This window comes from Mytilus californianus, unplaced genomic scaffold (assembly GCF_021869535.1).
Source record: "Mytilus californianus isolate M0D057914Y unplaced genomic scaffold, xbMytCali1.0.p SCAF_3, whole genome shotgun sequence".
In the NCBI taxonomy this organism is placed as follows: Eukaryota; Metazoa; Mollusca; class Bivalvia; order Mytilida; family Mytilidae; genus Mytilus; species Mytilus californianus.
In genome coordinates, this window is record NW_026262679.1 from 108,121,975 (window position 1) to 108,135,067 (window position 13,093).

General features: G+C 31.6%; 1 protein-coding gene across 1 annotated transcript; it reads left to right on the forward strand.

Annotated features, from left to right (window-relative positions):
• Nucleotides 1–7,516: 7,516 nt before the first annotated feature.
• Nucleotides 7,517–12,631, forward strand: LOC127733710 (ganglioside GM2 activator-like). The gene is made up of 4 exons (XM_052243024.1): nucleotides 7,517–7,622; nucleotides 8,254–8,458; nucleotides 10,397–10,598; nucleotides 12,446–12,631. Exons 1-4 carry the CDS (start codon nucleotides 7,541–7,543, stop codon nucleotides 12,575–12,577), a joined length of 621 nt encoding a protein of 206 aa, XP_052098984.1. The 5' UTR covers nucleotides 7,517–7,540; the 3' UTR covers nucleotides 12,578–12,631.
• Nucleotides 12,632–13,093: the final 462 nt, after the last annotated feature.

A 13,093-nucleotide genomic window follows, 5' to 3' on the forward strand; every position in this document is an offset into this window, starting at 1 on the left:
ACCTCTGCTGGTGGACTATCAGTTCCCGAGGGTATCATCAGCTCAGTAGTCAGTACTTCGGTACTGACATGATTTATAACAAACTTTTCTAAAATTGTCCGATTATAAATTTTGAAATTATAAAGAAACTAAGGTTTCAACTCCCTCCGGCAAAGTTGACCTTAGATGAATTTGGCTATTTTTTTTAGGCATTTTTGTCATATAGCTCTGTAACTGTTTCGGTACTAATACATCCCTCGGATTTCAAATGTTTGGCATTGAGCGTTCCTGATGAAGGTAAATCCAGAAAAGCGCTTCGGACGCATGAAATTATTAAACGTGTTGTTTTCAATTTTTTATATGCAAGCTCCAGTTTCTGCTAACTTTTTTTATTTGAAGATGGTAGACTTACTTAGTGAGGTACTATTTATTTCTCTGATTTAGTGAACGTTTATACTCTTATACTCATGCTCAATATTTGTGTTCACTCTATCATATCGGGACGAATCGTAATATCTACGCAACGCTTCTGTTTACATTGATTGCTTGCTTCTTGTCGGTTGCATGCTAGGAGTTGCATACATTTGACGGTTTATGATTATCTTTAATCCCATTTCACCGGACAGCTGAGATCTGCAGGTATCTTACTATTGTATGGATATCTTTCTTCTTTGTTATTTGTAGGTCTCTTTCGGTCATATAGCTCTTCGTGTGTTTTTGGTCTTTGATTCTTTTTTTCAAATTTTTGGGTTTGAGGGTTCCTGATTAAGGAAAATCCGAAAAAGCGCTTCGGACGCACGAAAGTAATACATTGAATTTTCATTCAATGATAAAAATTTATGTTGTGCAAATATATGTGGGAATTCAAAATAAATTGGGAAGAATGTTTTAGTGCATGTTCTTGAAAGCAATATCTATTTTTTTATCAGCTTGAAGTACTGAGCTAATAGAAACTATAGCTAGCATTCCAACATTAGAGAAATACACTCAACTATTTATAAACGGTTTAGGAATCAAAGATATGCACGGTGGTGTTGATCCTTAGATTCAAATCAATTGTTTTGTTTTGACGCTAAAGATTCTTTAAACAATGCTTTAAAGCCAGATCTCTATCTGTTTGTTGTGAACTTATACACCATCTCGCTGTCAGAATATTACATATTGCTATGAAATTCTTTAAGTTAAATGTCTTATAACAAATAGATATAAGAAGATGTGGTATGAGTGCCAATGAGACAACTCTCCATCCAAGTCACAATTTGTAAAAGTAAACCATTATAGGTCGAAGTACGGCCTTCAACACGGAACCTTGGCTCACACCTAACAGCAAGCTATAAAGGGCCCCAAAAATGTCTACTTTAAAACCATTCAAACAGGAAAACCAATGGTCTAATCTATAAATAAAAAACGAGAAACGAGAAACACTTATGAACCACATCCAATAAATCCAATAATCCAATAAACTTCATTTACACTTCAAACGTAGTTACTCATGTTAATTTGGACATCTGTTACCAGGGTTCAATTCAGCACACTATTAATTCATAATTTCATTATATCTTAGTTTTATATTAATTTTCATTATTTATTCTATTTTAAAGATTTTATTTGCATTTCTAATTTACGGTAAACCGACAGAAGCAGCATGTGTTATCTCTTATAATTCATACATATCCCAATATCATAAAGGACATATTTTAATTAAATTCCATGTTACAAAATGCATTCCTATTACAATTAAAGAAATATTTCGTGTTGATAGGAATTCGTTTGTTTTTGTAAATTAGCTGAACCAAGAAAACTATTGCGAAAGAATGTTTTCGTCTCCTTTTCTTTTTTTTCAAATTTAGATATTTGAAGAAGTTATGAAATCTCAAAAATAAATACAAACATCCAAATCAACCGCTATCCCATACACCAAATATTCTTTTCTTATCGTAACTTAGATCCATAGAAACAGACCTAACAAAAACAAAAAAAGCTTAACATTGACCAATTAGCAATAAAACTTAGGTGACGAATAAACTCAAAATTGACCAATGAGCTATAAAATAACACTAGCACACCTAATACTCATTCCATACACCAAGTATAGTTGGTCTGCTAGTCAAAGTATCAGAGAAATGACAGACATGAAAACATAACTTTGAGAAAGGAATCATGAAAATTAGGTCTAGGTCAGATGAAACCTGCCGGAAGATTCTTTAAACAATGCTTTAAAGCCAGATCTCTATCTGTTTGTTGTGAACTTATACATCATCTCGCTGTCAGAATATTACCTATTGCTATGAAATTCTTTAAGTTTAATGTCTTATAACAAATAGATATAAGAAGATGTGGTATGAGTGCCAATGAGACAACTCTCCATCCAAGTCACAATTTGTAAAAGTAAACCATTATAGGTCGAAGTACGGCCTTCAACACCTTGGCTCACACCGAACAGCAAGCTATAAAGGGCCCCAAAAATGACTACTATAAACCATTCAAACAGGAAAAACCAATGGTCTAATCTATATAAAAAAAAAACGAGAAACACTTATGAACCACATCAACAAACGACAACCACTGAACATCAGGTTCCTTTCGATACCGTATTTACAATCTCGTACACGGATCATGTGCAAAACAAAAGTTTGTATTACACAGTCTATATTTCTGACAATGTTTTTTAGGAAACATTATAGTTCAGAACGCAGATTTTCTGTTTATTCTTTATTCATTTGCGTTGCTATTTGCATTTCTTTTAAATAAATGATTTTCTGCAATGACGTATACTTAAGTATACATTTTGAATCGCCAGTTATTATTTATTACTGCAAACAAATAACTATTTGTCTCTTCAGGTTTGTTCGATAAGGGTTTTTCATAACACAAACGAAAATCGAATTTGTGCTTAAAAATATGCATTTACTATATAATGTAAATAAAATACGCAACAATATAAGTATGACTAAAGAAAATAATCTATGAATTAAAAGTTAACCAACATCTGCAGTTGAGTCATATTTTTTATACGCAGTCTATGGAAAATGCGAATGGAAAAACCCGTTTCTTATATAGAGTAGCGATATTTTCTTTTGTAAACGAAATGCATGTCCTAAGTCAAGAGCCTCTAGCCTTTGTTGGTCTTGTATGGTTTTTTTTAATTTAAGTTCATTTATATGTTTCGGAGTGTAGTGTGACGTCCATTTTCACTGAACTAGTACACATTTTTTTAGGGGCCAGCTTAAGCCCGCCTCCGGGTGCGATATTTTTTCGTTGTGTTTAAGACCCATTGGTGGCCTTGGGCTGTTTTCTGCTCTTTGGTATGGTTGTTGACTCTTTGACACATTCCCCATTTCCATTCTAAATTTTATTATGGCAAAATTGTAAATGAATATATATTCGTTTTTAATTACTATAAATATCCCTTATGCTTAAAGAATTTTTCATTTTCACTGACGAAAATTCATGTTTATAATTTGATTTAAAGGGTTCGACCATTAAATCGCGTTTTCAGAGGAAGACCAGCAATAGTTCATTAGCAGGTTAAAGCAGACGCCCAAGTCTAAATTGATTAAACTACAAACAAATCAAATTAACTGCTCTTGCACTCCTCACATTTTTTTACAAATGCTATGTTCAATGATTTATATTGAATTAAGGTCAGATTATTGAGTTAATTTATTATACACATGATTACTTAATATCCAACCTTCCTCTCCCTTTATTTTCGATACTGCTGATTTTGTTTTTATTTGACAGATTTATGTGTGTTCTCTGTATATATACTTCAACATAAAAAAAAAACAGTCACAGCATCTGCTTGTACAAATTTTCGTCTGTGTTTATAGAAACATATTAACTGATCTACGACTTCCATCTGGTGAAATGATAATGTATTGACAATTATAATGCACTGATAAAAGATGATGTTATGACCGTCTGTTGCCAGAGGTCGTAGATGGTGGACATTATAGGCTGCGCCAGTACCGATAAGCTTGATTTATTATTATTTATTTTAGAACATTAATCCAATAATTTAAACTTCATTTACACTTCAAACGTAGTTTCTCATGTTAATTTGGACATCTGTTACCAGGGTTCAATTCAGCACACTATTAATTCATAATTTCATTATATCTTAGTTTTATATTAATTTTCATTATTTATTCTATCTTAAAGATTTTATTTGCATTTCTAATTTACGGTTAACCGACAGAAGCAACATGTGTTATCTCTTATAATACATACATATCTCAATATCATAAAGGACATATTTTAATTAAATTCCATGTTACAAAATGCATTCCTATTACAATTAAAGAAATATTTCGTGTTGATAGGAATTCGTTTGTTTTTGTAAATTAGCTGAACCAAGAAAACTATTGCGAAAGAATGTTTTCGTCTCCTTTTCTTTTCTTTCAAATTTTGATATTTAAAGAAGTTATGAAATCTCAAAAATAAATACAAACATCCAAATCAACCGCTATCCCATACACCAAATATTCTTTTCTTATCGTAACTTAGATCCATAGAAACAGACCTAACAAAAACAAAAAAAAAGCTTAACATTGACCAATTAGCAATAAAACTTATGTGACGAATAAACTCAAAATTGACCAATGAGCTATAAAATAACACTATCACACCTAATACTCATTCCATACACCAAGTATAGTTGGTCTGCTAGTCAAAGTATCAGAGAAATGACAGACATGAAAACATAACTTTGAGAAAGGAATCATGAAAATTAGGTCTAGGTCAGATGAAACCTGCCGGAAGGACATGTACACCTTACCATCACTTCATACAGCACACAATGTTGATCTTCTGCTTATAATACCTGAGATGTAGATCTTATGACGAAATCTTAAACCTGAACTCTAATGCATTAAATGAGGTCAACGATGGATGAACCCTACTAAAACGGACATGTAGACATTGCTAGGACCTCGTACACTAAATAAAGCTATTCTAGCACATAGTATTCATAAGTGAGAACTACACCTGCTAAAACTATACTGTATTTTAAGCAGACTATGGACCATGGACAACGAACAATGTGGGTTTACATGGCGGGTAATGCATGAATAGCAGTAGACGTTTATCATGTCGACTCCCGGACTGGTTCTTTGTAGAGTTTGCGATTCCTTCAGTATCTTTTAACTTTGATTTGTTTTTTCTGAATGAATTTATGAGATTTGAGCATCGGTAAACTTCTGTTGCCTCTAAATTAAATACAGTTATTCGTTGCCTGAAAGTGTTGCAATGGATGTTCAAATACTTGTTTCATTGTTTAGTCTTTGCAAAAGTAAGGACGACTAATATAGAACGAAAGAAAATCGTTTCTAATATGTTGAAATTTGGGAAAGTCAGTTTTTTTATTTCGCATGTAAGACTAGTAAGACAAACGAACACTGAATATCAACAAATTATCAAGCCTTTTTCCAACACGTGGTAAATAATTGTATATTTTAACATTCTTATGTATGAAAATGTTAAAATATCTCATACTGAAGGCATTCTCATAGAAAATTTAAAACACGCCAAACACATGGAAATAGGAATAAGTAATTTTCGTATGTTTAATGTAATCAAGGCTGGCTAAATGATGAATCCTGTACTAACAGAGGTTTAGATTCTGTAAACATACGTTTGTCGAAGAAAAGAAGTTGGTGGTAGAAGTTTCGTCAGATCAAGCGGCATAACTCAGAACTAATTTTTCATTACAATTGTTCTTGTGGTTCTTGTCTCTGGTAAATAATAGCATAAATTGAAACAGAACTGAGATAGGAATGCTATTATAATATTCACAATCTCCGTAAAGGAAGAAAAATAATACGATTTGAATACTCAATAGGTATTTCTGATGCTGATAGCTATTTATTAACATCATGCATGTTGTTAATCCTTTGGAAAATTATTTGGATCGCCTTTTTACTGATCAATAAGAACGAACTTCAAAACAAACGTCACGTTAGTGGTATTTTTACCACTCCCTTTCAAGCAACTTGTCTCTTTTCAAAATATGATTTTCGAGTCATTTCAGGAAATTACTTAATGAATACAGTGAAGAATAACATTAACAGGAAAATCAAAACACTTTTCATTCTTTCCTGAAAACAAAGTGAAATGCGCTTTAGTTTGGTTTTTTAAACCTTTTTTAAACCTTTTTAGCAAATTCGTTGTTATTTTGCAAATTAATATTATTTACGTTTTGCATAAATTGCTCATGTTGCATATGATTTAGTACTCATTGCATCAAAATTTCTTAACTGTTTTGTCTTAAAATATGTGTTCATGACAAAGGACATGTGTTCAGAAATAAAAACTCATTTAGGATAATATGCTACATAAGAATCATCAGTTGCGATCGAAAAAAAAAAACTTGAAAGGCCAATTGAAAGGCCTTTTCATATTCTTTTACATCTTTGCCAATTTCCAAAGAAAGACATCTAGCGATAACGTTCAAACTAACTGACACAAAACATGTTTCAATTAAATTTAACGATAACAATGATATCATTGTAAAATATTTTCAGATATATTGACACGAAACTTGTCTTATCTACTAAGATTGTTAAAAATGCGTCTTCTTAAAGTCGTTCAATGACATTGTACTTTTATCTTGTTTTTTTTTATGGGACATTGGACTTTGTTCGAGGTAATTTTGACGAACGTTTGCACTAAACTCGGTCATTTGAACTTGGTAATACTGTTATGGACACTGAATTATGAAAATGTTAGAATTATACCAAAGTTATGTATTAAATCTGTTTACTTAATGACATAATTAATAAATTTTGAATAACTGCTATTAAGTAAATCCCTGAAAAGAAAAAAAATTTAAAAGAAAAAAAAAAACACAAACAAAAAAGGCCGTAATTTTCCTTTAAACAGCGACGTTCTGCTTCTGAATATCAGATGGTAGATATTTCAATGCTAAATTAGCCAATTCTGCACCAAGTGTGAATGGTTAATGTGAACACATATATGGTTACCTCTGAATATTCATATGTGTTTGCCCTGTATTGGCGGGTAACGGTTATGAAAAATATTGATGTTTAACATATATCTCTTCTAAACAATTTCAGGTACAAAATGAATTCTTATTTCTTTTTATGTACAAAATATCTCCATTATTATGATGTTTTATTCTGGAAAATCGTTAACTATTTATAATTAGTATTATATATATATTACTTTAACGCTTGAGAATCAATTATAGCCAAATAATTAAAATCCCGGAGTCAAATTAGACATTAAATTGATGTTTGCTATACATTTAGTTCCCTTTTAGTTATACCAATATCTTACAGTGGCTATAGCCGACACAATAGAAGTATTCTTCCAAAAAGAGATGTCATGGTAAAAGAATGATTGAATAATGATAAATGCGTAGACAAGTAAACTTTGTACCGTTCTACTTGAAATTGCATTTCTTAAGCACCCAGATTGTTTTACTAAAGTAGATCAATACTTCCTTTATATTTTTTGTATAAAAAGATTCAAGCAGCGTTACCTTTCATCATTATAAGTTGTAATTAGTTTGGTAACGGTTATTATATCCACAGTAACAATGTATGCATACTCTCTACTTATATTTATAACAGTTATAGTTTCAGCTTATGGGACAATACCATTTAAATGGCGAGATTGTAGTAAGTATTCTGTAATTTATGATGGTTATTTTGTTTTATGTGGTTTAAGATTGAAATAATTTAAGTACAAATGAAATGTTTTTAAAGAAGGTACTAACTTTCAAATATCATGGTTATATCAGATGTTTCTTGTACAAATATGTGTTTTTGGTATGAAGGATAAACTTGAAAAATAACGACAAATAATTAATAAATAAAATGAGAATAAACTGTTAAGCTGTTGGTAATTCAACGTCGAATGAAATATGCATTGCATCTAACATAAACAATTGTATTAAGGACAAATTCATATTTAAAAGTCGTTCTTGTATGATATGAAATATAAGTTTATAGCAACCCAGTTCCTTACCGCATAGCTGATGTTATCTATCAACGGAAAATATAGGGCTACAAAATTAGGAAATTAATTTGATGTGAGCTGTTCGTTTTTATAATTGCTTTTAATTAAAGGTATATACAAATGTGTTAATTACCTTAAATAAACTATCCTACCCGACACCATGAATGACTACTTTACCAAAGCGGTAAATGATGTTAATCAGAAAAAATGTTTAAAAATTTGTATAAGTGGCATTATTTTCAAAGATCGATAGCAAATAGAATGAATTATTTCCATTTGCTTATATCATAGGTATAGATAAGTCTGCACAGGCCATCCAGGTGACGTCAATTACTGCCGGTCCAGTTCCACTTGTTGCTCCAGGACCTCTCCATCTAACATTTTCTGGCAAAGTCTTAAAACCAATACCAATCTTTATGATAGAATTTGATATGAAGAGACATGGGTTTCTTGGAACTAGAATAACCGTCCCTTGTGTTAATGGTGTAGGAAGCTGGTTTGTATAATCATTACTTCGATTCTTTAACACCGTTGTTTTTGTCCCCCGCGCAACGCGTTGCGGAGGAACATAGAAACCCCGGGCGTCCATCCGTCCGTCTATTCGTCCGTGCGTCCGTCCGGTCTTGTTAGCTTTCTCATATGTACAATTCTTGGCAGATCTTTATGAAACTTATATCATATGTTTATATCAGCAATGTCTCGGAAGAGTTCGAAAATCAGTGCAGATGAACTTTTTTTAAAAGAGTTATGTCCCTTGGAAACATTAATTATATTGAAAATTGCATCGTTAGTGCTGTCATGTGTACAATTCTTGCCAGTCTTTTATGAAACTTATATTGTAGGTTTATATCAGTAATGTCTCGAACGAGTTCGAAAATCAGTGCCGATGAACTATTTTTAAAAGAGTTATGCCCCTTGGAAACATAAATTATATGAAAATTTGAATCGTAAGCGCTCTCATTTGTACAATTCTTTCAAGGTTTTTATAAAACTTACATCATAGATTTATATCAGCAATGTCTAGGACGAGTTCGAAAATCAGTGCCGATGAACCTTTTTTTAAAAGAGTTATGCCCTTGGAACATTCATTATATGGAAAATTGCATCGTTAGCGCTCTCATGTGTACAATTCTTGCCAGATTTTTATGAAACTTATATTGTAAGTTTATATCAGTAATGACTCAGACGAGTTCAAAAATAATTATCGATCAATTATTTTTAAAATAGTTATGCCCCTTGGAAATATTAATTATATGGAAAATTGCCTTGTGAGTGCTCTCATGTGTACAATTCTTGCCAGAATTTTATAAAACTTATATCATCGGTGTATATCAGCAATGTCTTTGACTCTAACGAAAATAAGTGCTGATGAAATATGAACGATTTTAAAGAAAGTGTATTTTTTAGTTATTGCCCTTGTGCCTTGGATAGATAAAATATGTGGAACGCGGGGGACATTGGAACTCTTTTCTTTTATTTTTATATATAAATTAGAAAACGATAATACAGAATCGGCTATATAAGAGGGGTTACAAAGGTCTAATTTCATTTGAAAATACGAGAATGGAGCAAACCGCAAAACAACGAAACATGTGTTAAAACAAAACATATCGGACATAATTATTCTAAAACAGAAAAAGTAAACTTTTTGGCAATCCCATCAAAACACGCAGCAAAATAAGCTTTCCGTAAGGGTAAGCGTATCCTTTTTGTTACGCCACACACGTTTTATGAACAAGTGAGCAAAGCCGGTGAGTTAGTTCTTCCAGTGTCAAAAATAGTTGAAGAAACATGAAGCATTTAGGAAAATATGTTTGCGATAATTATGCCACATTCACCCGAATATGATCGGCGAGCATTAAACGATTTAATGACTATACATTTTTAAAATTTTTTTATTCCACATTGGCTAGAGGTATAGGGGCGGGTTGAAATCTCACAAACCATGTTTAACCCCGCTGCATATTTGCGCCTGTCCGAAGTCAGGAACCTCTGGCCTTTGTTAGTTTTGTACGTTTTTTTTTTTAATTTTGGTTCATTTATATGTTTCGGAGTTTAGTGTGACGTCCATTTTCGCAGAACTAGTATACATTTAATAAGGGGCCAGCTGAGGCCCGCCTCAGGGTGCGGGATGTTCTCGCTGTGTTGAAGACCCATTGGTGGCCTTCGGCTGTTTTCTGCTCTTTGGTTGGGTTGTTGACTCGTTTTCATTCTCAATTTTATGTACTATGTACAGTGGCATCTTTAAGAAAATAAGATTGTTATAAACAATACAATTAGATCACTCAAATGACATAATTATTCAAATTAAAAATAATTGAATGCGTTTTATTAAAAACTTAATACTTTTTATCTAGGTCAAACTGCAATTAATGCAACGATTGCAATTACAAATTGTTTTTAATAATTATAGCATTAATTTCATATTTTATAGTGTCTTTGATGGATGTTCATTTGTTGATAGTTTATTAAACTCTACAAGAACTAGTGCACAAAGTGTAGCACAGCAGGCTTTGAAAATGATAGAATCTGTCAACGCAACACTAAAATGTCCAATACCAGTTGAGAATATAAATGTACAAGACTACACGATAAATGTTCCAGATCTCGGTCCAATTGCACATGTTATTGGAGACGTAAGTATTTTAATTATAAGTACTATTTACAATTGTCCAAACAGATAAACATTTATATTAACCGAAATTAACAAATAAAAATGTCACAGCAATTAAACATAAATTATGTCAATTGTTATTATTATTTCTGTTCAAATAGAATAATTTGTTTGGATAAAATGCAGTTTTTTAATTCTCATCTCTTTGTATCATTTGTTTTTGAGAAAGTAATCTCAGAAAACATAGCAGCCTTTTCATGATGTATGTTTACACAATTTTGGCTGCAGGATTCCAATTATTGTTACATGAACCATTTATGTCTGTTTGGGTTGCTTCTCCAATCTTGTCAATAAACAGAACTATAAACAACTGTCATACAAGTGGGAGGTTTAGCTATAAAACCATGTTTGACCCACCATATTTTTTTTCGAAAAACGCCTGTACCAAGTCATAAATATGGCAGTTGTTTTTCACTTGTTCCGACGATTGATATGCGTTTGATTTTGTCTTGGAGTTCAGAATTTTTGTTATACTTTTTCATAGAGACTTTTATATATAGGATATGCTAACAATCTAGAAAGTTTACAGCAAGTCTGAATGAGGAAGCTGGATGGGAAACATTAATTGACAGGGGGAGAAGACGAAATTATCAATTTTTATATAACATTTAACATAAACATGCTCCGGATTATCTATGCAATCTTGTTCCACCTTTTTATACAGAACACACTGTATATCCTTTGCGAAATGTCAATGATATTATCGTCCCTTTTTATAGAATATCCCATACCAAAGAATATGTTACACCATCATCTATAAGACTATGGAATAATACTGATTTGTCTCTCCGAAAAGCAGATTCTATCGGAAAATTTAATATCCAATTAAATAGGGTAAATACTACAAATAAATATTTACATAAGAACAATGAACATGAACCGAGAAAACTGAATATAAATCTAATTCAATCAAGATGCTCCTCATCTTTCTTGAATCATGATTTCATAGTCAATACAATTGCCTACACCATCTTGTCTTCGTGGGTGCAACATTGAGACTGTACACCATTTCCTCTTTGACTGCCTTTTATATACATATCAGAGATGAAAAATTTAGATGGTTCCCTGATGACCTTATATTGGATTTCAAGTCACTAACATCTGATAATCCTAAACTATCGTATGAACAAAAATTCCAGATATCAGAACATGTATTAGAATTTATCAAAAGGCCTTAGAAATTTCTTGTCATATGATATTGAATAGTGTATTCGCATCATCATCATTACCAATTTTTCAGTTTTTTTTTCATTCTTTTTCAAAATCTAGACTCGACAAGTATTGTTTATTTTGCAGTATTGAATACTAATATTAACCTTGTATTGTCATATATTGTACTTCGGAGCCGACTTCATAAGTATGGTTTACTCGTGTCCAATCTAATTTACTTTGAATAAATTAATCATGTTTAAGCTAAAAAAAAAAAAAAAAAAGGAGAGACTTTTGTAATGCAATTTTAGCATGTCAAACTTCAACCAAAGATCGAAAATAAAATATGCATTTCTGTTTTATTTTTATTTCATAAATTTTAAATCTAAATTTAAATTTGCATATACTATGACTGTATTAAATCGGTGCAAAATGTTTTTTTTTTTACATTATGTTAAAATGATAACACTCCAAAAGCAGTCCTTAAGTTTTCTTAAAAATTGATATGTGTTTTGTTCGATTTATTTCGACTTTTAATGCATTGACTACTTTATTACGGTGTTCGAAGTTAACATAGAAAAACTTACATATTGCGGCTTTAGGGCATAACAAAGTTACTTTTCTTCGAACAGTACAATTATTTTCTATTTGATATTACAGGGTGATTACACAGTTATAGTGAGAACTAAAGTTCCAGGAACAGGTGCACTCCTTGGCTGTTTGTCATTGGATGTATCGCTTGGAAAACAGTGCACAGGATTGTTTTGTGGTATTGGAAGGAAACGAAAATAAAACAATAAACCTTGACTTTCACTTTTAACACAAAACTGTTCTTATTACATAAAAATGTTGCTTAATAAATATTAAAACACCTCGATGTTGTGCGAACACGTAACCTACTTTATAATCAATATATATCCTAATGAAAAAGTCATAGTTATGCATAGCATACCCCGAGAATCAACGGAACATTCAATGTTTATAAAAAGAAGGTTAAACAATTGTAGCTTTAGTATAATGTGCCTTTACTAGATTTTTTTTTATCTTTTTGTCCCTCGTTATTCACCTCTTCTTATTTTCATATGAGTCGGAGTTCCTTCAGACACTTGCAAAAAAAAAAGATAAACAAAAAACCCGATCATTTAATTTCACATTCAGATACATTGATGATGTTCTTTCCATTAACAATCCAAACTTTTCTGATTGGGTTTCATAAATATATTCTCCAGAACTAAAATTAAAGATACAACAGACACGGCTTCCTCCGCCTCATTTTTAGACTTATAATTCGAATTTGACATGAGCGGT

Bases quoted from the DNA above. Each gene is read 5' to 3' on its own strand.
- LOC127733710 (XM_052243024.1), top strand. From the start codon at position 7,541: ATGTATGCATACTCTCTACTTATATTTATAACAGTTATAGTTTCAGCT. The intron at 7,623-8,253 runs GTAAGTATTCTG...CTTATATCATAG, and splicing joins ATTTAAATGGCGAGATTGTA to GTATAGATAAGTCTGCACAG. The intron at 8,459-10,396 runs GTTTGTATAATC...CATATTTTATAG, and splicing joins GTTAATGGTGTAGGAAGCTG to TGTCTTTGATGGATGTTCAT.